Source organism: Notolabrus celidotus, chromosome 20 (assembly GCF_009762535.1).
Source record: "Notolabrus celidotus isolate fNotCel1 chromosome 20, fNotCel1.pri, whole genome shotgun sequence".
Classification (NCBI taxonomy): domain Eukaryota; kingdom Metazoa; phylum Chordata; class Actinopteri; order Labriformes; family Labridae; genus Notolabrus; species Notolabrus celidotus.
This window is the reverse complement of record NC_048291.1, coordinates 19,241,488-19,269,463: the sequence shown is the minus strand read 5'-3', so window position 1 is coordinate 19,269,463 and position 27,976 is coordinate 19,241,488. Positions and strand designations below refer to the sequence as shown.

The 27,976-nt window shown below is 40.3% G+C and overlaps 1 protein-coding gene across 3 annotated transcripts in view; it reads right to left on the bottom strand.

Annotated features, from left to right (window-relative positions):
- Positions 1 to 4,077, bottom strand: part of nfixb (nuclear factor I/Xb) — a 177,111-nt gene extending 173,034 nt beyond the window's left edge. For all 3 annotated transcript variants that reach the window (XM_034711867.1, XM_034711870.1, XM_034711868.1), the window contains exon 1: positions 3,361 to 4,077. In XM_034711867.1, the coding sequence (XP_034567758.1) occupies positions 3,361 to 3,624 (264 nt within the window). In that variant the 5' untranslated portion in view covers positions 3,625 to 4,077. The remainder of the gene's footprint in view (positions 1 to 3,360) is intronic.
- Positions 4,078 to 27,976: the final 23,899 nt, after the last annotated feature.

Genomic DNA, 27,976 nt, shown 5'->3' with positions numbered 1-27,976 from the left:
ATTAAAATACATTGTTTTCATGACTATGACACTGACGAGCTGAACTCAAATATTGGAAAATAAAACACACAGGGTGCTGAGTGTCCCTTTGTATACACTTAAAATGTGCTGTTGGCTGTACCCCCTTGTTGGTTATGCTTTTCCAATCGTTAAATGTAGTTCAAGAGGTACTCCACTGATTTAACACATTGTGTATATTTATCATGAAGAGTACTAGTCAGCATGTTGAAAAGTTGCATAATGGCTCTGTAAACTATAACACACCCGTCTTTGTGTTTAGTGAGGGCTGTGCGAAATGCACCGGTTGGAAACAAATAAGAGAGTGGTTGTGAGTGCAGCAGAGTTTGTATTTACAGATGTTTTTTGATGGTAAAACTCGACACATAGAGGATCATGCTCATCATGCATTACAGGGGCTTTTTGTCCTTAAGGGCCACCATTGCTTCACCAATGGGAGGACTGGAGCAAGTGAGAATTTCATTCTAGAATCTCACCGCTAAATATTCCCATTTTTACACACAATGTTATCAAGTTGCATTATGGGAAATTTGGGATGTAGTTTTTTGGAGGCTTGAGTTACTACAAGTGAAGATATCCTTGAGCAAATTTTAACCTTTTTTTAAAATCCATCTCATATAAGTGTTCCAGCTTGTAGCAAGCGCAACTAATAATCGCCGAGTCATTTTAAAACCCTGTGCTGAGCTAACAGAGTGCTAATCAATTCCTACATGAATGTGTTTTATTAAAATCCAGGAAATTGGGAGGGACTGTTTTGGAAATGATTGGCATCTGAGGTAGCAAACATCACTTGAATGTGAAAACATCTTAGCCTTAACACAATTATGACCCATAGCTGCTAACTGGCTAACAAGCTCACAGTGCATGTTCACTTTGGGGGAGGGGCTTAAATTAGGAGAAGGTATGAGTTTCCTGGATATGATAAAGTATTAAATATCACTGAAAATATCTACGAACCAATAATTTATATGACTTTTGGTCAGATACTGATGCATAGGTTGCATAAAACACTATGTCATCTTTATATAAAGAAATATTAAATAAATATTTTGATTTCATGGGAACTTAAAGTCGGCTGTATCTGCCTTTACCATCTTGGCATTGACAAAAGGAAACATGCAAATTGCTGCAACAGTTACAACGGCTTAAAAGCTAATTCACCCCACAAACCCAACTGAGCTCACTTCTAATATTTACGCTGTTTGAGCGAATATCAGTAGTTTCCATGTTTATAGCTACGCACCGCACAAGCTACTCATAGCCTGCTTGAAGTCTTATTTATTATTCAAGGAAATGTCAAGGCCAGGACAAATATAATGGCATAATATTCTGTATACAGTGAGGGATCACTGGCATCAAGAGCCAAGAGGGAGATCACACAAGATTGGAAAAGTGCTTGTCTGATCACTACAAGGAAGTCAGCACACACAAACACACACACACACAACACACACACACACACACACACACACACTTTCTCTCTCTCTCTCTCTCTCTCTCTCTCTCTCTCTCTCTCTCTCTCTCTCTCTCACTTTCACTCACCTACAGACACACACATACACATACACACATACAAACACAAACTGTGCAAAATGCAATTACCCCAACTATTTACACATTCACACAGCATTGCATGATTTCAATATATAGCGCTCCAGTCCCATACATCAAATATGGCTGACAATGAGAGCATCAGAGTCATATAATATAACTTTGCTAATTAAAATCTAGCTATAATGCTATTATAAAGGTCTTAAATCTGTATAAACTTTAATTTTGGACCACACATGAAGTGTGTTACAGATTCTTGACAACCTGTCATATACACTTCCTGCTTTTCAACACATTGTAAAAAGAATGCCCTCATCTGTTTTGCCCAGATTCAAATAATGTCTACAGAAAAGTAAATTCATAGTGTTCATTTGTGTGTCAAAGACAGAGCATCAGCCTTGTGGGAAGCTAACGGAGTCCTGACTGATTGACAGATGCCTCCAGTGCATTCTGACTAAACTAACATGCAACTGAAGTATTTGGCACAGATTCTCAATACATCCTCTTCTTCTTAAAAGAGGGTGAGTTGCTGCTATAAGTAGGGGAATAACAGCTGAGATAATCCCATGTGAGGCCTGTCCTGAATTCTGTATCATTTTTACTGATGAGCTTCTTGGGCAGCTGCCATGTCAGCTTGGATGCTCGTAAACAAATAATTACTTCATACTAATAATCTTCCATATTCATGTGCAAATAAGATCCCTTCTTGCTATCTGAGCAGCTTTCAAGGTTGTATGTGGGAGGTTCCCCTAACTAAAGCCTGACTTGACTCATTTCATGCCAAAACAAGAATTTCTAACGGTCAAGGATGTGTAAGCTGTACATCATATTTCTGTAAAAACCAGACTTCTTATTGCTAATTTTCAGACCTACATGTACTGGATTTAAATGAGGTTTTCACAACCTGACAGGGAATACATTTGCCAATTTCAACAAACATACTTGCAGGGGTAAATGAGGATAAAGCTGTAACATATGATCAATATTCTTTGAGACCTAAAGTGAAATTTCAAACACTGCTGCTCTAAAAGAGTGCTAAACGTGAGCACATTCTCAGGCCGGCTCTAAAACTTTTGCGGCGTGATGTCACAGGATTTCTCCAAATGCATGAATAAATCACCTGCTTCATGAAGGAAATGGTCTAAACGCTGTGCGTAATTACGCACACAGATCAAATATGCGCATAACGGAGTTCTGGCGAAAAAAAAGTTCAATCCTATTGAAGCCAAATTACTCACATGTCACCATGTAACCTTACAACGCTGCTTGATTAGCTGCTTACACTGTATGACATGCGATAGCGCGTATCATATATGCGGCTATTAATAGGGTACCGACAGGCCCACATAAGGACCAATGCAATGAGAGGACTCATGTTCTCCATGTGGATAAAACGGGTAAAGTGAGCTGAGAGGGCTGGACACTGATTTGGCCAGGGGGATGGAAAGAAATGTTTGGCAACATGAAATGTAACTATTAAAATAAAGTTCAATTTGATTTCGTGACAGCAATATTTCAAATGTGCATGTAATGTTTCAGAAAGGTCAAGTCTTCCAAAATAAGAATAACCCTACACCCTGAGGGTGTGACTGTGACAGAAGGTGGAGGGACTTGAGACAATTTTTTTAGTGACTGTTACACATTACCTACACAAGTACACAATAACACACAAGAAGGTAACATAAGTCACTAAATTTTCCTCTACACTTCAGCCTGTGTATCGCTGAATCTACAACTAACAATGAGTCTGACTGCATAAATGACCAAATTATTGGTTTACATAGCACGTACCATTGTGGTGTGTGGAGATGTGCCAACTCTCTCAAAGACCCATTTTCCACTCTCAAAAGTTCGGCTTCCAAAAAAAAAGTGTGTGGGAGAGAGAAAACTGCTCGGTTCCTTGTTCAGCTGGGCCTTAAACCCAGCCCTGAAACACGGCCTGCTGCATGGTAAACATTTTGTTTTCTTTTGTAATTTGTTGTCAACTCTTCTCAGTCCAGGCAAAGAGAACAGCGCCGGATAATCCAAGAGCTCTTCTTCCCGACTCTTTTTCATACAAGGTGTTTATGTTCGGGTTCAGCTCGTGATATTTCCATGAAAATCATCTGTGCTCGCGCGCTGCTCTCTCTCTCTCTTCAATCTGTCCCGGTACCGTAATGTCGACCGAGTTCTCGCGCCTCTGCGCCACCGACACAGTCCCCGCCTGAGCCCGAGTGACAGAGCAGGAGTCTGGCTGTGCACACACAGTAAGTAGCTTGCACTCTTTGATTACGCGCTCACAGAATCAGCTGTTGCTCCTGCAGAGGGGACAACGCCACGGTTTTCCTTGTGCGTGCTCTGGTCTGCTGGTAGGAAAAGTACCGAGCTCCACGTCGATCCTACGACCCCATCTGCTCCTCAGTGTCCCGGGAAGTTGCGGAGAGAACGGCAACTGAAACAAAACCCATCATGTGGCGGAGAGGGAAGAGGGCTGATGAGAGCAGCGGGACCTGGAGGGCAATGCCAGCCGGGACTGTTAGTAGGCTGAACAGTAACAAGGAGGTTGAATAAGCGATTCCCCGTGAAAGACACCAATGTGTCTTGCAGTCAAGTAAAGTAAACAAGAGTGAAAAAGCGGTGCGGCTGCACGCACTCACCGGCGGGGACGTGCGGTGTCCTGCGGCCGCGGCCGGAGAAGCGGAGCGGAGGGCTGGTGAATTATTAATAACCCGAGCGGTTCACAGTCTGTCGTGTGCAGTGAGTAACCAGGGCGGCAGCTGGGGGTTTAGAGGAATTAAATACGGGCTCAGAGTAAACCATGGACGCAGGGGATTAGTAGCTCTCACCGGCAAAAGTGTAGGGGCAGCTCGGGGCCGACGGAGAGGGCGGGAGGAAACGAGCGGAGGTTCTAATAAACCCAAATATTTTTGACTGTGTCAAATATAAAATATATATAAAAATAGGAGGATAACTGTCACTTAAAACACAGATGAGTTAACGGGCTGTCAGTCAAAGTATTTGATCTCCATCTGGTCCGTTACCTGTACATTTTTTTTTTAGTACCCTACCATTTCTCTTAATATTGTATTCTATGAGAGGTAAATCTAAGTGCGTTCAGCTGCACAGTTACAGCGCACTCATTTGTATTCTCATATCAGTTTGTTAGATAAATTCTACGTCATGTCTGTGGTGGAAATGAATATGATAAGTTTTAAATATCTATAAATATGTCACGTGCCATATTTAAAAAATCAGTGACACTTCTCTCGTTTTCTATCTCTCCTTAGATTAACAGCAAAAACTCCAGACTACAGGACCGCGAGGGTAAAAGTTCACTCTCAGGGGACTAGTAAATCAATTAATCATTGAATAAATATCACTACAATTAGTTCTGTTCAGATCAATCCAGGTGAACTTTGTTTGTCCTGAACAGAGCAGTACCCTGGACAGAGAGGTTAGAAAATGAGCAGGTGCTCGACTCCTGGCCGGAGCTTGACCACAATATTTATTCAGCACAAATATCAAATTATCTCTGGAAATGTAGATGGAATTTCAGCAGCAGGCTTCGGGGTGAGACTGGCGCAGTCATGAAATAATTACCAAAAAGTAACGTTTTGGACCTTTTATGGGAAACGAAGCTCTGCACGGAAGTGCGCAACTGCAGACGTCATACAATAAAATGATGAGCTCTGGCAAAATGGCTTCCACCTGCCCCAATTTAGACTGTATTGGTTCAACTTGATCACTTGACAAACAGACAAATAAAAAGCTTATGGGCTCAGAGTTGGAAAGGGGCTGCAGCTGAACTGTTTCACTCAGAGGGAAGTTTGAATCTCCTGTTGAAGCAGAAATTTTCTTCAGCAGTCACAGAAAGCAGAGGAAGGTCCTACTTTAATGTGGATTGTGGACTATTAAAAAACATTAAGACTCTGAATGACCGAAGTTTGATTGAGAGGGATCATTACATTTTTTTCAAGGCCTATTAATATGAATTATAATAAGAAATCAGAACAGAAACGAAGGAGATCCGAGCAGATATCATTTTTTTATAAACTAAACTGTCTTTAAGTTTCAAAAGCCAGCATGATTTTTATGTTAACCCAGTTTTAAAATGATCACAGCAGACACAAATCTTTAATTGTTGTATAGTTTAAATATATATCTGCGACTTCTTTACATTATTACATTTAATAGGAGTCTTCTCATTTTATGGACACAAAAACGAGACTTCTCTTTTTTAAAAGGTTATTTTTACAGTAACGTGACGCACTACTGATTCAGGCCTTCTTTTTTCTTTCGTTTCTAAACAAAAACAAAGTAATTATAAAATCTAAAAAAATTCCTTCAGTGACAGTTGAGGAAATATTAATTTAATCTTTAAAGACGTTGAATATTATTTTATGTAAAGCATGAGGAATAAGTAACTGCTGATCTGTCACCATTTTTTGGTCTTATCATCCTCTCATCAATGTAAAAATAGCCCACATGTGAAGCATTAGTGGAGCAGCAGTGTGTAAAAAGTGTGTGTGGCCTTCTGCAGAGCGCGGCCTGTAAGAGAGGAGAAGTCTTAACACAAACTGTCTTCAGGCCTGCATGAGCTCTGTCAGCTGTGCAAGGGAGCGCGCATGCACCAAGGACAACGTGTTATTTATGCAAAACTGAACCTGCGCAGACTTTCATAGTCTAAATTCTGCAGAAAAAAAACCCCAGAGGTGATTCTAAATGCTGCAGAATGGATCAGTTTGACAATGAATAGTTTGTAACACACACATCTTTAAATAATCTGCTCTCATGGATACTTCAATGTCGGTTTTTTAGTTTTGACTTGACCAGATGTTTGACCTTACATTCAATAGATTTGTTGTTGTTATAAAGCGCCAAAGTTGAACTTAAGCGCATCACTGGGCCGTATCTATTAGTTTAAAGTGTATAAATGCCCAGCGGGCTTGCAGATTTGAGAAACGCTGTGGCATCAGGGTCACCGTCATGACTCTTCGCTGGTTAGCGCCAGCACCACATGTGCATCTTTATGGAATATATAAAGTAGGCATCATAGGCCTATTTAAATGTATGCCGAATTTATGTCACACTATCAACATATTTTTTCAATAAATTCTGCATTCATTTTAACACATTAGAATAGGCCTAGGGTGCATACTTTATATATAATCCATAAAGACACACATGTGGTGCAGGCGCTAACAAGTGAAGAGTCATGGCGGTGACCCTGAAGGCCACAGCGTCTCTAAAACATGCAAACCCGCCATATCCTTCCCTTTTCTCTGTGAGGTGAAGTGTCATCAGTGGCTGATTTAAAAATGCTGATTGCAATGCAAAGATCAGTCATCAATTTTATGCGTTCTTGAATTATTTTAATTTCACGTGAGATATTTTTAATACCACATAATCTCATTAAGACTTCCCTACAGTTATAAAGTGCTGTGTTTGAGTCCATATCTTTCCATACATCCTGCGTGCACCATGCAGTCTGTGTCCCTTTCTTCTACCAGCTCGCACTCATTTGTAAACTTCTTTTTTTTTCTGCCCTCGCGCTCCCGTATAGCCCCCGCCTCTCCCCCGGAGGTTTGCTCAAACCGAGAAACAAAAGTTCCACCAGGCAACGGCCCGGCGAGGAATGCTGACCTTGGCACGGACAGTGGAACAGGCCCGGCTCACGGCCATTCTCTCGTTTCTTTTAGTCTGAATTAAGACGCATTTGACCCGCGCCAACTTCCAAGAGGTGCCACGGTGCGTTACAGAGGCAGGGCGGAGCTATAGGCTGCTGCTGGCGTGCACTGACTGACCCCGGGAAGCTGCTGATGAAGTTTGGAAAAGGGGTAAAGTGTTTATAGCTAACCTTAAAGCATGGGTAGAATTTACCCTGATTTTAAGGTAATCTCTAACTCACTCACTCACTCTCTGTAATGACCAAAGAGCAAACAGGAAAACCCTCTTAATAACATAAAGTTCATTTAAACTGGAGATTCTGCACCTCCCTCATAATTTAAGATTTCTTTAGTGATTAAAGTAAGGATGAAAACTAACTAAATAAAAAAAAACTGAAATGCTGTGTGCGTCTTTAAAACCCCTACACGTTAGTTTACTTACCCCTATTTCAAATACAAAAGGATTCATTCCAGAACGAAGACAAGCATAAATACTCATTGAGCATCCGAAAATTAACACTGTAGTATTATCATTAAAAAACATCAAATTATAAATTATAATGTTCTTAAAGTTTGAATGGATGAGGTGGAGCACAAATGGTTGTGCAATGATGGATACAGATATTTCTGATGAGTTGTCTTAGTCAAACAAAGTAAGAGCTGTCAGACATTTTTAGAAGCTGTGTGTTAAAAGAAGAAAATTGCTCTCTAAAAAGGGTAGCAAGCATCTTAAAATAGATACAAGCGTGTCATCTGAGTGAGAATGCATCAAATTCTACTTGAGATTATAGTTCCTTTCCAAGACATAAATCATGGTCACTACTAACAGGAAGTTCCTGTAAAAGAGGGTCAAACTGAGGTATAATGTACACTCACCTGTGCAAGAACATGCTGCTGAATTCGCCTTAGATTCTACTGTTGTGCTGTTGTGTTCATGACCTGACTCAGTCTAAATTTTGCAAGCTAAGGTAAAAAAAACCCACTCAATTTGAGGATTCAAATTTCAAGTTTTGAAAGCTTGACTTCATATTTTCAAATGATTGTGCTGCATGCAAAACTTAAAGTAAAGACAAAATCACAAAAGGGTTCAAACTGCTAGGCTGACACATTTTGACATATTACAGAATAAATGTAAAGAGCTTACAGCAAAACACTGCAGAACATAAGAGTTGCAGAGTTAAAGGATGGCAATATTTCTTTTATTTGTATATGGTTTCTTTCTTGGATCAGTGTCAGTGAAGTCAGATCAAACTCTGTCACTTCACACAGAAACACAAGTGCAGAGTTTACTGGCAGAGCAAATCTTTTTCAGTTGATAAGATTCTTAAATTTAAGATCTTATAGGTGGGAGAAAAAATCTACTCCATCTATTCCAAAGGTAAGTCAGATGTTCTGTTCGTTGAGCAGCAAAGGTAGATCTGATCAGGACACACACACACACACACACACACACACACACACACACACACACACACACACACACACACACACACACACACACACACACGTATGCACACAAACATACACACACTTCACCTGCAGGCCAAGCGGTGAGATTAACAACAGCTGATGGAGAAGTCTGATTGGTGCAGCCTCAGGCCCTGCAAACCTGGGATTGGCTCTGCAGAAACCCTGGATAAGTGATACTGAGTGTGTGTGTGTGTGTGTTTGTGTGTGGTGTGTGGGTTTGTGTGTGTGTGTGTGTGGTGTGTGTGTGTGTGTGTGTGTGTGTGCCTGGATCTCTCAGGATATCCCGCACTCCCCTGCCTTATCAGGCGGCTCCACGGCAGCGCTAGAGGAGTGTAGCTCTCAGGAGGGCAGGGCTAGCAGCACACTGCTTATCTTCCAGCAGCAAGGAGGGTTTATAGGTCTGATTAACTCACTGTTTGTATGTGCTGTGTATATGAAAAAGAAAAGAAGAGAGAGCCGGAGTGTGTAAATGTGTGTGTGTGTGTGTGTGTGTGTGTTTGTGTGCATACGTGTGTGTGTGTGTGTGTGTGTGTGTGTGTGTGTGTGTGTTGTTTATGAGCAGTGGCCGAGTAAGTGGATGTGAGTGTGAGAAAGGTGTTTACTCAAGAGCAGTAGCCACTTTGTGAGCCACACAGTGAATGATAACACACACACACCACACACACACACACACATCTAAACTCTCTCAATGAAGCGCAGCTCTTCAGAGGTACCCAGGAAGCAGCACAAAGGGGTTTGAGTGGTGAAGGTAGAAGGAAAAAAATGCTATGGTGCATTACAAAGCTCCAAACTTTCAAAAAGAGAGAAAAATCTCCCTTCTTTGTAAAATCTATAATAAATTGCGTCATTTGTCACAGAGAAGGCTGAAAAAAATGGAGCTCAGTGATATGATTTTCTCTGGTTTGGGTCCAGCCGGTACCACCAGAGAGTATCATCATCTGTGAAGAGAGGGGAGACAGGGGGAGGTGGTACAGGGAAAAGTATGGTCACCCCCTCCCTTCTCTACCCCCCTCATAGGAAAAAAAACAGGGCTGCTATAATCTCTTTCCTGGCTCTCCATGAAAGCAAGAGGAAGAGCCACCAGAGCCCTGGTCCGCTTAGATCTGCTGCCCCTCACCCCAACCGTCGATCATCTATCCGCTATCTCCTTGCTCTCCTTCCTTTCTTTCTTTCTGTCTCTGCATATCCATCCCTATCTCTCTCTGGCTTTTCTTCTTTTAGCTTTAAGGATCTCCTTACCGATACACTTCTGTCGTCATTTTTAGATGTAGAGTTGAAGCCTGAACGCCTCTATTGTGTCCCCATCTCCAGTCACAATTTGCCCTGCTAGCAACAATGACTTTAGGGATGCTGAGAATACAACCGTTAGCCTACTTGTTCATAGTTTCACCTCTGTGGTCCAGACTGCGATATTAGAACCAAACATGATGGTTTGCCATGACATGGATGAGATTCATGGTCCCAAGAGGATGAACCTCACTGTCTCTGATGATCCTCACCTTTTTATTTAGCCCAAACGAAATATTTAGGTCTTCCACAGAAACATTTTGATAGCTACTGAATGGCGTCCAATGACATTTTGCTCAGACATTCGTGGTTCTCTGATGATGAATCCCTCTGACTTATATGATTCTCCAACACAATGATGTTAGCGTAAGTGGTGTTCAATGGAGTGACTGAAAAAAGTCCAACAAACTGTTATGAAACTTCAACTAAAGAGTAAAAAACATGTGCAACATTAGCCAACTGGCCTATCCATCAGCCTATTAGCATGCTAATGTTAGCACTTGATACTCCCTAAAAGCATGTTGTTTTTCTTTACCCAGAGGCAGTGCGTCACATGGTCTTGTGTGTGTCCGATCTTGTCAGCTTCCCTTGGTTTATCATGCTAGCCCTTGGATAAGCTAGCTAAATTGTAAGCTAAAAGGACAGGATGGAGTTTACAGGAGGAGGAGGAGGAAGAGTCCTAAGCGATGGTGACTTTTTCTTAGTAAGTGCAAAAACATAAACAAGGATGTGTCGGCAATACAAAAACCAATGACGGAAACATCACACCCAACCAAGGAAAAGAGGAAGCAAAACTCAGCTCATTGTGAAGGATGTCAACGGCCGCTCACTTGCTAGCATGAATGTTTCCAACTATGACCTACTGTGTTCGCACATGGGCTCCCCCAGACTTTGTATGGACTTTAACGAGGAGGGTTGAAGTCCATGTATGAAATGTACTAAAACAGCATCATAGTGGTGCGCTGCTACATCCTGCAAGGCCACAACCACGTCTGGAGATGTTCCAGACTCCAACGGAAACAGCTACTACTACTGCTACTATCCGTCTCATCACTATTCTCTCTCTTTCTCTCTCTCTTATTCACCTCTATCCCTCTTTCCAACCCAACTCAGTTGAGGCAGATGACTGTTTCCGCTTGTTAAAAGGAAGTTTTTCCTTGTCTCTGTAACTTGCTAAATACTGCTAAGTGAAATGCTCATGGATTAAGATGAGATAAGATCGAGTCTTGTCAGTAAGAGGGGACTGGATCTTATCTTGTCTTGATTTGGGTCTTTGTTAATAATTTAACATAGAGTATGGTTTAGACCTGCTATGCTTGTCAAAGCATCTTGAGATAACGTTTGTTGTGATTTGGGGCTATACAAATAAAGATTGATTGATAGATTGATTGACCAAGCAAGGCAAAAAACATTACTTTTTTTTAGTCGTCCTTTGAGCTTAGCTTAGCTCACAGTGCCGCTGTGACTATTTAAAGCCTCATAGAGCTGCTAGCATGACTCAAGCCTCTCTGTCCTGTTTATTGATATTTTGTTCTCATTCTCTGACCTCTTTTAAACATCTTCATAGATATTCGTTTGCCAAATGTACAAAATGTTCCTCCATTCTAAATTCCATGTATTAATACTCTCACCATTTCCCTTCAGTTTCCGTCCTCCCCTGCCCTCCTCTCACCACGCTCCCTCTTTCACACCTCTTGGGGGGCGGGTATCATTTTATGGATCCCTGCCACTCAGTCTGGTCCCCAACCCTCCCTCCCTATGCCTCCATTTCCCATACTCTCCCACCTGACTCCCCTATCCTTCCTCCTCCCTGTTTCCTCCTTTCATCCCTCTGTCCTCACTCAACACCCCTGCTACACTTTTTAGTGATTGGTGGAGCTTGCTACGTGGTGCCATTTTCTGTTTGGTAGTACATTCAAGAGAACATGAATATTCATGACTAATCCACTCTCCATCCTCCACCCCCGAACCACCACCACCACCACCACCGCCACCCTCCATCTCAGCCCGGCAGTCGGAGGCAACACTTCGTAGTGGCACATGGCGAGACAGCTGTTGCGAACCAAGCCAGGCATCTGTGCAGTGGGAGAGGATGAGGAAAGGGAGACCGAGCAAGAGAGTGAGCAAGAGATGCTGTTTGAAACAGAAAGAGAGGCCAGAGATAAAGAGACAAAAAGGGGAAAGAGAGACAGAACTATGTAGAGATAGAGGGAGGATGTTACAGAGCGGGCAGGGGTTTGGGGGGCATCTGGGTAAAGGAGAGCCAGACAGACAGAAGGAACGGGTGGTGGCAGGGTCATCTGGGTGAAAAGGAAGGGGACGAGCCAGACGGAGGGAAATGGGCACTGATGGGAGGGTCTGTCTGGGGATGTAGAGGGAGACATATTGAAAAAATGGGAGAGAGGCAGACAGAGAGGAAGGGACAGAGACGGGCATGGACAAAAAAGGGGGGGGCTGAAGGGTATGGATAGACATCACCCCCTGACTTTGATGCTGGTGTTGAATGATAAAAAGCATTCCCACGATAAATCTTAGCAGTCACAAGCTGGGTTCAAACAAGAAAGTGAGAAATAGAAAGGGCAGAGAAGCAAGGAAGCAGGAAAACCCACAAACCAAACTCCATACAATTTTCTACGTATTTAAGAAAAATGTTAAAACTTCCTTTAAAAGCCTCTCCTCCCCTGAAAATGAGATTCCTTTCCATGAAACTGAAAAACACATAAAATCCATAAGTATGACCTGTAAAAATCAAATTTGTGAAATGACTTTCTGATCACATATTGCAAACTCATACTTTATTTTTCTTAACCTCTTGCAGATTCGTGGAAAAATTACCAAGGAAATGAGATCAAAGAGAAAACATTCTGGAAAGAAAAAACATCTTTGACACAAAATTGGTTCATTTTTCCAGACTTTTCTGCGTCTAATGCTTTTTCCATGCTAAAAGATGAATACTGTCACCTTACCATTTTGCATTTAACAACCAGAAATATTTAAGCGAAAATTAAAGTGGGACTTTGGTTTAACTTATCACGCTTTTAATTCAAAACCAAAAGGCAAATAAGCCATTTGCAGCTGATGCAAAAAAAAAAAAAGACAGCCTGGTATGAAAAAAAACTTGTCAACACACTGTACAGGGGTTGAATGTATTTATGACTAATACATTTACAAGATAATAAAATTACGAGTTTTGTATAACTAAGACATGGCTACATGACTGACAGTTGGGCACACTGTAGTTGTTAGTGAGGAGGCCTCAACTCCGACTCTTTGCCCCTTGTTAGGTTGTCCGAAAGCTAGGCTGACTCAGCATTTTCAATATGGCGACTGCCAACATGATGAAACCTGTCAGTGTCATCATGAAGACTAAGACCATGTTTTATACAGAGATTCTAGAGCTGGAAATTATACCTTGAAGAAATGAATGAGGTCCGTATTGACTTCCGCTATTGTTGTAGACAAAGTTGATATAAAAAGCCCCCTTGATTCTGATTGGTCTGTGATCAAGAGTCAAATTTGAGTTTTTTTTCAACTGAGGGCATTTTATTTGAGCAAAAAGAGGTGATGCAAGCACAAAAAAAGGGTGTTCCTGGACAGAGCGCCTTATGATGAAAGTATCCTCCTATACAATAACAACAAAAATTTGCCTTGTCATTTAAATGAAGAAAAAAACTTTATAGTGCATGCCACCAGTTATACACTTTAATTTCAGTTGACTTGTTACTGAATACAGGTGTTCAATGGTTGTGGCTGTGGGTGGAGCTTAAGTGTGAAAAGAAAAAATCCTGATGATATCATAGGGATGTCATCATCGTCCTCTTTTTTTGGACTTCAATATTTTAGTACAAAGTGTACATTTCTTATAAGAGTTGTGCCATTTAAAAGATGCGAGTTAAAGGAAAATTCAGTGTTTTTTTTAGTTAACCATTGTATACACTTTAAGTCTGCTTCTCTAGGCCTCTGCAGACTGAATTAAAAAAAATCTTTTTCACATTGTCTCTTATAAATCACTCATTTCAATGACATAGAAATGCTTTATTGCAGTAGTGCCTGTTTAGTCATACTTTTCATAAGGCAACATTTAAAGTGGATTATAACTGTGCAGCAGGACACAACAGGTTCACAATGAACCGCATTCTTTCATTTGTCTCAGAAGAAATATCAGTATCAGAAAACAACCAAAATAAGTCACAAAAAGGTTAAATCTTAAGAATTTAATGACTTTTAAATCTTTAAAACTAAACTCCTGAAAAATAAAGTTCTCCCTAGCTTTGTGTACCACAGAGCAGCGACACTCCACAGAAGGATGGAAATGCTCCTTTGCCAGCTGAACCATTCTGTGCCCCCTGTAGCACCCTGTAACCCCTCCACCCTCCTCACTGCTCTCCATCTCCTGCATCCCTGCATGGGGCCCCAATGCTGGCTGCCATCCCTGCGATCCCCCCCTCTCCACTCTCCCACCTCCCTCACCCCTACCCCCTCCTCATCCCCAACCCAGGCGGGTCTAGCTCTGCCCTACATAGCAGTGAGTGCAGCAGGCTGGCGCTGAGAGGAACCCTCGGGTTTCCAAACTGTGTCAGGCCTCGAGACACCTCTGTGATCAACACCAACCGCCAAAGGAGGGAAATAATAACGCAGTGGCTACCAAGAGAGCAGAGTGATTGATGTTGTCAATATGTGAAATCTGGAATAAATGAGCTCTAAGATCTGATCCAAACTGTGTGTGTGTCACAAGAAAGAGCTGGAGGTCAAAAGCACAGGAATCAGCAACTGCAGACGAGACTTTTCATAAATCAACAAACACCTTGAATTGTGGTCATCATGTAGATCCATGTGATCAGAATGCATTCTTTTAAAAATATCAGAATGAAATTGATACAAGACAACCACAGAGAATGGTTCAAATAGTGTCGATCACAAGGAAGAGAGTGCCTCTGGAGTGCCTGTATCATGGCCTTAATAAATTCTGAATCCTTTCCTCTGGTGGCGATAACAGGTTTTAATTAAAACCTCCCTTCCTTTGGGATAAGTCCCAGATATCTGTGATGGAGTCAATCACCCAAATTATCTGGTGATTAGAATTTAATAAGACAAACTGAGAAAAAGTATCTCCATCTCTGTTCTAGCTTGATTTAATTGACACAATGTAAAATATATTGAAATATATAACTCTATCATTGCGTCATTCAGATTCTCGCAATCTGACATAATCAGTCATGAAATATGATTCTTACATGTCGTCTTTTCTTTGGCCTCAAGCACCAAAACGCCTTCAAGTGCCTGCACACTGGTTTCAGATGCAGTGTGCAGGAAACATGCAGCGTGCATGATAGAAACTTTCTAACACATTCTGCGCAGCAGAGATATTTTCATCCAAAAGCATGATGGGATGTGAGAGCGAAAGAATGTGACATGAACAGAGCCGGAGACAGACGGAAAGATGGTGATAGAGACAGAGAGAGCATCCATCCTACCATCCACCATGACCTGGCAGAGAAGTCATAACACAGCTGCCACCTGAGCCCGGGGTCACTCTGCCTCTCCCACGCCATTCCACACACCGCCACGCTGCCTCGCCCACGCCAGAATCCTCTTCCTGGGACTGCTGATAAATAAAAATAAATATAAAACACAGTGAAAGAGGGGAAAAACACGGAGGGAGTCACCAATCAGGAGCTATCTGTTACCAGGTTGCTGCTGTGGTGTGAGTGATGGAGAGGATGTGTGTATGTGTGGGGATATACTGTATGTATGATCTGTTTGTGTGTGTGTACGTGCGTATGTGTGTGTGTGTTTGGAGGAAGAGGGGACACAGAAATGCCACGGAGCCCTCTCCAGGCAGCTGTGCCTCTCGCTTTGCCGGTCCAACTGCTCCCGCTGCCATGTGCAGTCTCACAGAGCCATCGAAAACACTGAGCTACACACTTACACCATGTCCTGTGCACACACACACACACACACACACATACACACACACACATACACACACACACACACACACACACACACACACACACACACACACACACACACACACACACAAACACAAACACACCCACACACATGTTTTGACCTGCACATGTGTGGTACAGTCATTTCTTCACAGTAGGTATACTCCTAAGTATTTCAATGAGTCACAGTGTCGGTCAAAACAATATTTTCTCTCATCTGTGCTTTGTGCTGATATACATTTTCCAGGAGGCCGCGGGCCAGGCTCAGATGTGTGAGCCAGGTTCCTGAAGAGCTTCCATTGGACGCTCAACATTGCAAATTGAAAACAAAGCTTGTGATGTGTCCTTTTTATCAACTTTTTCATTGATAATGCTCAGTTACAACAAGAGAGCATTTTATTAACCTTTCAACACAAAGGTCACTGGAAGCTAGACTCTTACATGACTGGATGAAAAATGACCTTATACTGAATTCTAAACATGGATGAGAGTAGAGGAATGATTAGTCATCTTACAAACTATTATAACCAAGTCTTTACTGTATGGGTGTATAAAGTCTACCTCACATTTCCTCCTGTGTGGTCTGACCTGCTCCGGTGATCAGACAAATCAGTGATCCTCAGAACTCCCACCCTTATTGCTCATTTGTAACCTTACCATTTAAGCTAGCAATCATGTCAACACCACATGTGAACACAAAAAAATCTGGCTAATCCTAAAAGTTACACATTATTGGGAACACATTGTATACTTTTGCACATACAGGTCAATATTTTTCACATTTTTGTAATACAGAACAGCGTCTTCAATTTCAAAAATTGACTTTGTGCATGCTTTTTAACATTTTCCTTTATCATCATCAGAACTCTAACCCTCATTGCTCATTTGTAACCTGACCATTTAAGCTAGCAATCATGTTGACACCACATATGAACACAAAAAAAATCTGGCTAATCCTAAAAGTTACACATTGGTGGAAACACATTGTGTACTTTTTCAGTTACAGGTCGATAATTTTAACATTTTTGTAATACAGAATGGCATTCTCTCTTTCAAAAATGACTTTGTGCTCTTTTTTAAAAATATTTTCCTTTATTATACATATAACTGCTTTTACTATTATATATGATAAATGGACTTGTACTTTCCTAGTATTTCTGACCTCTCAATGCACTTTTACACTACTTGTCACATTCACCCATAGCTGCTATAGTAAGGAGCCATCAGTATTGGCTTATCTCATTCATACAAATTCACAATGTCTTGGCCAAGGACACTTCGGCATGTGACTGCCAGAGGTGGGATCGAACCGCCAATCATCAGATTGATAGACGACCACCCTACCCATAGCCACCCCTCTTCAATAACGGTACATACTTTTTAGCAACTTAATGCTTACTTCATTTTGAAGTAATGCAGACTCATGATGAATTTCTGAATTAATAATCAAGTTACTTTGACTTCAGGTAATGACTACATGTTTAACATTATGACTAAGATTAAACACATAGTAATGGGTCAGGCTTGGCCTATTGGTTAAGTCGTGCGTCCATATAGTGGCTCGCCCGGGCTCGATCCCAGCCTGCGGCCACCTTCCCACATGTCATTCCCCAACTCTCTCTCCTGGTTTTCTGCTCAATCCGTTGTCCTCTCCTATCTAAATAAAGGTGTAAAAGCCCAAAAGTATAACTTAAAAACTAATCAAAACATGTAGTCATTACCTGAAGTCATAGTAATTTAATTACTAGTTCATGATGAGTAAACTAAAGGTGCATCCTACATGAATTAAAACAGAAATGTATCATGAGTCATGCATTACTTCAGAATTAAGTAGCCATTAATTATCTGAAAAAATGTGTACCATTATTGTGGAGTGTTACCATTTTTCCTTACCTCACTTGATCTCTGTTGTAGCACCATCAGACCAAAGCAAGTTCCTGGTAAAATAAAACATACTTGGTGATAAAACTGATTCTGATGCACATAATTCTTAAGTGACAAACATTATGACATACATTAATCCGTGAAATCAATAGGTTCAGTATCGGTAGAACCATAACCAAAAGCCAAATTATGAACATAATACAATTTTAGTCCTGTAGACCTAAGTAGTGGATCACATTACTCCAGATCTTCAATGATTTCCTGGTGGTTTGATGTTGACTATACATTTAGAAACTGCTTTATATAAGTTCCTAAAATATTTATTTATATAATTCTATACGTAAAAATATATATATATATATATATATAATATTTTATATGTATATAATTATAATAAATATAATATTTAGGAACATACATATAATGAGTTATAAAAATCAAACATTCTGATATTTTTCCACAAAAACCAAAGAGAAAAAACAGAAACGTCATGTTCTAATCTTCACATCTCCATTTTCTCACTAATTTTATGGTTTGTGGATCAAAAGCAAGACCTTTAACTACGGCCAGCAGTGCTAAAGATGGACTGTTTGTACCCAGTTTAGTGGAAGAAAAAAAAGAAGCTAAATAGCCGTCAGCACACATTACTCCAGATCTTCAATGATTTCCTGATGGTTTAATTTTGACTATATAATCAGAAACTGCTTTATATAAGTTCCTAAAATATTATATTATATATATATAGAGAGATAATATTTTATACGTATAATATAATTATAATAAATAATATATTTAGGAACATACATAAAACTAGAAAAAAAAAAAGTATGTAGCCTGTAGTTAAATTTGCACAATGTTTTTTTTTAGTTGAACAGATGAGGAAAATGTGTATAAAGTTTACAATGTGAAATATACAGAGCATGAGCTGTGTGAAATGTGCATGAATGCGATACATTGAGACTCTATCTAATTTTTATTTTACTTTTTTGTAACATGTTTTATGTGTTTTATTTTTAGTTTATGCTTAATGTTTTTGAGGGAAGAAATACAAGAGTCTATTTCTACTGTCTGTGAGGTCTATTTTGATCCTATTGTGTTAAAGTTAAACCTAAGTAAAGATGTTAATAGTTCAATTCAAAATAAAGAAAATAATTAAAATGAGGTATAAAAATCAAACATTCTGATATTTTTCCACAAAAACCAAAGAGAAAAAAATGGAACGTCATGTTCTCATCTTCACATCTCCATTTTCTCACTAATTTTATGGTTTGAAAATCAAAAGCAAGGCTACAAGTCACCTTTAACTACGGCCAGCAGTGCTTTAGATGGACTGTTTATACTAAGTTTGATGGAAGAAAAAAAAGAAACTAAATCGTCGTCAGCACACACCACAGCTCACATCACAAGGCCTGATGTTTCCCTTCTCCTCGCTGTGTGCATGAGAACCAGAGGGATGTCTGCTGCTGATGAACATAATAAAACAAACGAAAGTCATTTTCATGTGCGGTGTAAACATTTAGTCATTTCACATACGGAGAGCTATTGTGGATTTCATTTAGTCATGCTTATTATAGAAAATAAAAAGGAACGTCTGAAAGGAGGCTGGGTTTGCTCTTTTGTTTGAATTCGGTGCTCATTCCATGGAACGGCACATTTTATCTGAAGCATTCTATCTATTTGATCTGGCCGACTGTCTCTGCCTGTCTGCCCTGCAACACATGATGCTGCCTTTTATTTCTCTTTCTGTCCTTGTTTCTGTCTCCTCTGCCTTCCTGCCTACCTGCCGGCCTGCAAACGGCGCAGACCTGTATGTTTATGTATGGCTTCATTAACAGCCAATGACAGCTTGTGAATGCAAGTGCCATTAACATTGCATGTATTCCCCAGTGATGATCCTGCCGCGAGTGTTATAGCGCGTCTCTGTGTTTTACATGCATGGTGACTGAGTGAAATGAAGGAGGGGGGGAGGAGGTGTGTGACTAGTGGCAATTACAGGGCCGGTTACAGTGTGATAGGCGACTCGATGGGCCACGCTTGGCTTGGATCCCTATTTTAAGGGAATTTAAAAGCACTTGCGGTGGCTTCACCTATTCTACTCCATCCATCCATCCTACCTAACAGTCATGATTAAATCCTTTTTTTTTAACCTCTCAAGGCCGAAAAGCAAAAGGGAGTGGGCTCACTGCCTAAATGACCCATGTAATATGAGAGTGGACTGCGCTGGCAGTCGCCTCTCAAACCACCACACATCCTAACCCCTTCATTGTCCATCAGAGCTGTTTCACCTGTGATATTCCTGCCATCAGAGCAACCCTCACCCCTCTTTGGAGCCCTTTTGTCCTCTGCTCCCTCTTCTCTTCTGTAGAAAGGCCCGGGTTATGTAACTGCACCAGATTCCGGCCTGCATGCTTGCTCTGCCGGTCAAGAGCTCACAGTAAAAAGCCCCTAAACATTTGACTAAAGTGCAACACTCACAAAAAGTTTCACATAGAAACGCCACTCCAGTACTAACCTGCGCGCACATAACAGATCCGAAGTGTGGTATTGTCCGCAATGTTTTGTTCTAAGCCTTCCAAAGGAAGTGTGCATGTATTTATGATCATCTTGCTTCATTTTTCCACTCAAGGATGAGTTTATGTTTGAGGGACACGACAAAACGAAACTCCAAATTTAACCCACTCCCCTGCTCTCCCTCACACACAAACACACACACTCCCATCGTAATTTGTCTGCCCACTGGTTTCACTTATTAAGTTTCAAAAGGTTTCTGGGCAACGTGGTTCGAGAAAGGGAAAAAAAGGAAGCATGGCATTTTTTTGGCACATGGCTCTGCCCGTCTTGCCCAGAACGAGGAGGTTACCATGGCATCAGTGGGCACCTCATAAAGCAGACCATTGTTGGTGCTAGTGTGTGTGTGTGTGTGCGGTGTGTGTGTGTGTGTGTGTGGTGTGTGTGTGTGTGTGTGTGTGTGTGTGTGTGCTTGTGTGTGTGTGTGTGCCACATTGAGTTGCATGGCAACAACCTCTGGGCACCACCAGCACTAGCAAGGAGCTCAAATGTAGCATGGGGCAGTGCCAGCCTGCAGTAAAACATAAACATAAACTCTTGTCTTTCTTTCCAATCAGTTTTATTTTGATTTTGTTCTCTTCACTCTCCCTCCACGACCTGCTTTTCCATCTGTCTCACATTTCCTTTCACACACACACACACACACACACCACACACACACACACACACACACACACACACACACACACACACCACACACACAATTTTCCATCAAAGATTTAAGTCTGCCAGCGCTTTGCAAAGAAAGTGAAAGATCCTGTAATTGCTTCTCCGATCGTGATTTATCATCCGCAAACACAAAAGTTCAGCACTGTCAAAGTTAGCAAATCAGGGTTTTTTTTAGTGCAGTTGCATGTGCAGATTTTCATTAAAGCTAGAAAATGACTGAGGAACATGCACTGCCTGCTTAAAGAATGGCCACCATAATTAGAAAATGAGCCTGTAATCTAAAATAGCCTGAGGGGGAAAAACAGAAATGCTTTATTTTCTTGTCCTTTCTACTCAAATCCATTAGCGGAGTCGGGCTATAATACAGGTTTGTTTGTAATTGTTTCAGTTCCAAATAGCCCAAAACACTAAGTTACTATGTGTGAAAATCTGGACGCAATTTGTGGTTCCCTTGGAAATAAAAAAGGGGAAGAAAGAGCAGGGAAGGAAAATAGCTATTTTCAGTTTATAAAAGTTTTGGTGGGACTTGAAAGGCGTGGGTGGCAACAGCCTTTGACAGGTGTACACTTGCTGGCTCACTGCGACCTTTGTGTCAGGCTGAAGGCCTGACTGTGTGGGGAGCTGTGAGCTGCAGATTAAGTGAGGAATAAAGATGAAACCAGTTAAAGGAAGATGCGGGTCCACTGGCACACTCTGCTGGGGAGTTTGAAGAGCTACAAAACATTGCTGCCAGTCTCAGGCGTTCTGGAGAAAGGGGGTTAAATTGGTGTAAATAGGCACAAAATAATGTTCTTGTTGTAGCGGTTGTTAAATTAAGAGCTTTAGTTTAAAAGGCAGATCAGGAACTTTGTTCAAGAGGGACCTGTGTACAAAAAACAAACAAATACAGTTTTGATCTTTGTAAAATTTACAATTTACAGGCATTTAATACATATTTTTTTAATTTTTAAAAAAGTATGTAATGTGTGTAACATCGTACAACAAGTACATGCTATTAAAATGTTCAAGGGAACCAAGAGAGTGTGTTCAAAACAGTTACATTCAATGCTCCATCCTGATGGTTGATGCAGGCCATTTCTCCCTTTCTCATAAGACTGAATGGTTCATAAGGAACACAATGCCTGTCTCGCCACCGACTACCTGCATTGTAATGGACAATTTCAAAGAAATTTAAAGTTGCGGAAGAAGCATGGATTCATTGAAACGTTACTGTGAACTGCACAATGGTCTGTGTACTAGCACAAGAGAGACATGTTTTACTTATTTATTAAAATGAGTCTGTTATAAAGCCAAAGTCAAAAGTATTTCAAATTACAATCGAATTCACTGTTTTCAAATTCAGTGCCTTGAAGCTTCACACATGGGGAATGAAGTGACCCAAAGAACAACGTATTCAGAACAGCCAGGATTCAAAACATGCTCAAGGTTTGATGAGTTACATCTGAAATTAATCAAAAGCAGACTTTACACTTGCAATAGCCATATATGAAGAAAAGCCAGTGATGTATACAATAGCGTCATCTGCATAAAGGTGTACCTTACTGTTTTTGGACGCTGTGATAGCATTATTTTTAAGTATGCTGAGGAGGACCAAAAGGAGATCTTTGAAGGACGAAGTGTATAGTGTTGGATGTCATGTCAGCTGATGGTATCATCGTTTACAAAGGCATTTCAGTATGTTTGATCAGTTCATTCAAAGCAGTGCTTTTGCTGTTCTCGTAAAAATACGGAGCTGTTTGCTGAGGCTAACACAAATATCAAGTCATAAACTCCTGACACAACATTAAACTCCAGATTTTCTGACTCGGTTTAACAAAATATAATAATTCATTTTCTAATATGTCCTCTTATCATCAATTTGCTGGCCAATATGCAATCAGTACAAAGAGAGTTAAGTAAAATGACCTAATGCTCCTCTTCAGAGCAAGTTGAGGACGAATCAGCATCTTAACATGAACATCTGATATTGAGTTTGAGAATTTTAAACAAAATTAAATAATGCTTTGTGGTTCTGTGAGAACAGGCCTCCTCTTTTTATCTATTTATGTATTTATTTGTTTATTTTTAAAGAACTGATCATAGGTTCCAAATAGCATTTTTTAAATTTTGTTTTGGCATAGAAAAAAGAAGCTGTGAATTTGTATATTTTTTATTATTTACAAATCCATAAAATGTTAAATTATAATCTATATTTTGGATTATTTATAATGTCATTGGCTAGTTTTATGGTAATAATATGATATAAAGAGTTAGTAAATGTGTTATTACAACACACATTGATATCTGAGAGCTTAGTCCAAATACCAATTTGTTTCTGAAAAATATTTCACAGTCATGACCCTCGAGTGAAATCAGATTTTTAACATTAAGCTTAGTAGAATTCCTTATTACTAACAAAAGCAAAAACCACATTTCCCTTATTTAAAACATTTAATATGTGTTTTTTTTACTCTGGTTTTTCAGATTTTCAAATACTTAAAACTTGAAAAGCTTCATGTGGTAGACTTTGGAATTCCTTGAGAAAGCTAATGACATCTGTGTTAATCCGAAGCAGGAGTTACTGGTTACTGGTACTTTATCATGAAACAGACACAGATACTTCAAAACAGTCTACTTCAGCAGCATTATAAAAAACAGATTGTAGATTTATGTAGAAATGATGCAAATGTCATTTTAAGTTTGATTTCTGGCAGGAAGGAAAATATATCATAAAAAATATACAAGTTTACGAAGTCTTTTGGCTCTACTGTAAAGCTCTTATGTTTCAAAGAGAGGAGCACAAACACGTGAAAGCAGCTGTATAATGTTGAGACGGAGGGCAGGTTCACACTGATCACAACCTATACATGCAGCCACCTGGAACAGACGTCCCAATGTGCCAAATACATGCCATGTTTAGCCTGGGCAGGCCAGCTACCAGAGAGTGTGTGAATGTGAGTGCCTATATGCATGAGTGTGTGTGTGTGATGTCAGGTCTCTTACTATGGGTCCTCTGCAGCATGTGGCCCACAGATTAACGCTTTAAATGAGACACTCTCCTGTTCTGAATGCCCCCTCTGTTTGCTTACAAGGCCCGGGTGAGACAGAGTGGAAGGATTTGAGAGGGGGTTTTGTATCTCCTCCTGTTCGGAGGGGGGCATCCTTTCATGAGTGAAATGCTGAGGGAGGGGATGGTGACAAATGGTTAAAACCTGAGAGTGTCTTTTTTGGCGTTATGTGCAGAATTGGCTTTTTTTTTAAAGACATGTGGAAAACGGCTCCAAACAGATTTTAGTGTAAGACAGGTGCCAGCTCTGCCATCTGCTTTCAGTTTTACCTCCCCCGTCTGTCTGCTCTCAGCCAATCCAGTCCTCTCTCATCCATCTCTCACTCTCTTCTTCTTCGTTTTCCACCAATCAGAACACTTTGACACCCTACCCATCAGGCGCTGGCACACACCCTTTAGATACCTGGAAGAAATTTAAAGTGAGGAAAAAATCAAATCGAATGGGAAATTTGCTCACTTAAGGTATGACATCTTAGGAATATATTGGGTATTAAAATAGTAAAAACATGCATATACTTGAAAATGTATGAATTAGGGGACCATGCAAAAATTATATGGGCGCATGGTGGCTTTAAATACATGAAGGTTTTTTCGACAAAGGGCAGGAGTTCAACTTTTTTAGGAATGTGTGTCGGGGGTCTTTTGACTTATTCTCATGCTCTAATTTCTAGTATACTGTTATTATTTTACTCTTAAATACATAATTTATTTTTCACCATTATTGGGTGACCAGAGGCGATGGTTGGGCTAAACAAACACGAGACTTTCACCAAGGAGACCGGGGTTTGATTAATGTCACCTCCGTTCATAATGTGACCCTTTGTTAAAAAACATAGCTAGTTATCTATTCCCATACAACCCTCAAATTTTCACCGCAACCTTAACAAGTAATTTTGCTTCCTAAATTGCTTTTCACAACACTCAGCGTGTGTTTGTCTGATGCAGAATACTGGTGGCCTGCCATCGGTGGGGTGCTTATTACTCTCTAATACATTTTACTGTCCCTTATTCTGTGCACCTACTGACCACAGGCAAGAACATGCTCAGGCTACAGTGAGCCTACAAATACATTGTGAAAACACTAAATGACAGCCAAACAGCTTTGTTCTAAGAAAAATAAACCCTGCGTCTAACAACGCCATATTTCACATTTTTCCATATGTTGTACTGCTTTAAATGTGTATGAATTTTTTAAGCTATCTGCGCACTGTCTAACAATGCCATATTTTGCATTTTTCCCTGTACTGTAGTGCTTTAAATGTTCATTAATGCTCATTTAAGCTCTGGAAAGTAGTTGGGCCAACATTTAGAAACACTAAAGCTCAGGCTTTGATTTTATAATTATCAAATTACCGCTTATTTTAATCTGACCGATGTTAAAGAACAAATCAAGAGATATAACGACTCCATAATCTAAATTAAACCAAGCAAGAGTCCAGCATTAGTGTTTTTACCCGAAGTTATTTGGAATGTTTTAGTCACTGGAATGATGTTTTTGTCTTTTCCACATTAATGTTTTTATTCTCTTTAAGAATAATAATTTCAAGTTGTTTTTTTTAAAGACACCAAACATGACCATGATTTGTTAATAGAGCTCATATTCCTCCTTTTTAAAAAACATTTTTTAAATTATCTCTTTTTCCTTTTCTTTATGAATGCAATGTTTTTTTATCAGCACTTTATTTCCTTTTTTTATTATTTCGTTTTTTCTTAATTGGTAAATGTTAAATTACAGCACTGTAAATTATCAATCTGAATTCTTTTGGTAAATTCTTTAAACACACACAATTATGTTTTTTTTTTGTTTTTTTTTAATTTGATATGACCTAAAACATGAGCAAAAATAGAGTAAGAATTGTTTTTTTCATTTATACATCTTGAAAAATATATGTATCATGTTGCTGTGTTGTAGATGGGAGGGCTTTTTAAAAACACATGTCCGTGCAGAGGAGCCAACTGTCTTGAGGCCCTCTATGAACACTGCAGCATACTCCTTTGCATTAACAAAAAACGACTGCCTCGCAACCATTCACTGTATTCAACACCAATCTATAAGAAAATTATAAACGAAGAGAATATTAACCAGGTGCAGAAAAATTTGGGGCCTCTTCATGTTCCATCTCCTCCTGTATGAAACATGTTCTCCAAACTCTGTGTAGAACCTCTTTTCCTGGAGAAAGGGGGTTTAAATTTAGCAAAAAGCATGTCCTTTTTTTGGAAGAGATGCAGCTACTTTTGAAAATATCCACTCTAACGGGCAGCTAGAGATGACTTATGAAAATACATAAAAGTGAAAACACATTTTTGGCTCCTCTCCCTGCTGTTCCCCCGTGAGAAAGGGGGCCAAGCCTCATTTAAAGTGCGGCGCCTGAGCTGTGTTGCTCGGTTCACAAAATGTGGGGCTTAAACCTGGTGGTTTTTCTTCCTGGAATGGGGCCGCTGCTAATGAGCCCTCTAGGACAAAGGTGAGTTCTAAATGAACAGAAAGAGGAGTAAACAAGCCAGGTGACAAACTGCAAATAAGCAAACATTAAGTATCCTAGATGGAGGCTCTGTCCATGCATACAAACTTGCTGGGAATAAAACCAGTGACTGTCAGGGTTGTGAAGAGTTGTTGAGGCTAGACTTTTTGTTGTTGAGACTCTTATAGCATGCAGGTGCTCTTTGCAAAGACAGCCCTCTCTGCCGGATGCTTTTTGGCTGGTGTTGAATGTTGGGCTCCTAGTGTGTTTGTTTGGGTTCTGTTTTGTATGCTCAGTGTCTCTGCCTGCTTGATACCTATTCCTCTTTTCTTCTGTTATTCAAGAGCACATTTTCTCAGAGAACGATTGTAGGGCTTTCCATATCATATAACCTGCTCAGGTCAGTTTTTCCATTCAGGAAAAAAGGGAAAGAAAAGAAGCAACAGGAGACTTTCGGAGTTTCAAGTTCACAAGCCTTTATAGTCATGAAGCAGGCCGGAGAGTTGAAACAGTTCATTACTGCAATGATTTCATGGCTCATTCTGTGGACACTTGTTTTCTTGAACAACCTGGTGAGTTAAGATCTCAATTAAAAATAAGTTTTCAGCTTCGCACTACAATTCAATCCTGTCTGTAATTTTTGCCCTGAGTCTCCCATCGTGTGTATGTGTGTGTGTGTGTGTGTGAGAGGAATCATCAGTGTTGGATGGAGCATGTTGTGCCAGACAGTCAGGCAGTGGCAGTGCCACTCTGTGTGGTCAGGGCACAGTGTGTCCTCTCAGCTGCTGTTCTGAATTCACAACTACCACGACGGCAACGTCCTCGCTCATTCACTGCAGCAGATGGTAGCGAGCTTGCTGTTCGCATGTGCATGTGTTTGCCCATTTCTTTTGGAGAGGCAGCTGTGGGAGGCGAAGCTTTGCCCACTGCTGCGTTCATTTTTCGTGTGCAGGCAACAAAGAGAAGGACAATCGAAATCAAACTCTGGAAAGTGAAAGATCAGAGAATCTCAAAAAAGAATGCTTACAGACAAAGCTTCTTATAAAACCTTCTATATCGCTCTGCATCATCCAGAGAGACTGCAGATAGTTTCATCAGAGAGTAATCCTTCAGATTATATCCCTGCATGATGGACAATGAGCATATTGTTATGATCTTGTTGCCGTAATCCAGCTCAGCACCATATGCAATAGACAGCAACACTCTCCAGAGAACTGCAGTGGTGAATCATACACTGTCCAGTCTTAGTACTGAAATCCATCTGCCACCGGCTCTGAAAATATCTCAAATAGGATCAACTCTGAAGCAGCACAATAAATTATATTCCCAATCCATTATTCTTCAAATTCATTTATCATAAATCCAGAAATGTGACTACAAATTTCACTGGAAGAGAGCCATGATATTGTAACACAATTCAATGCT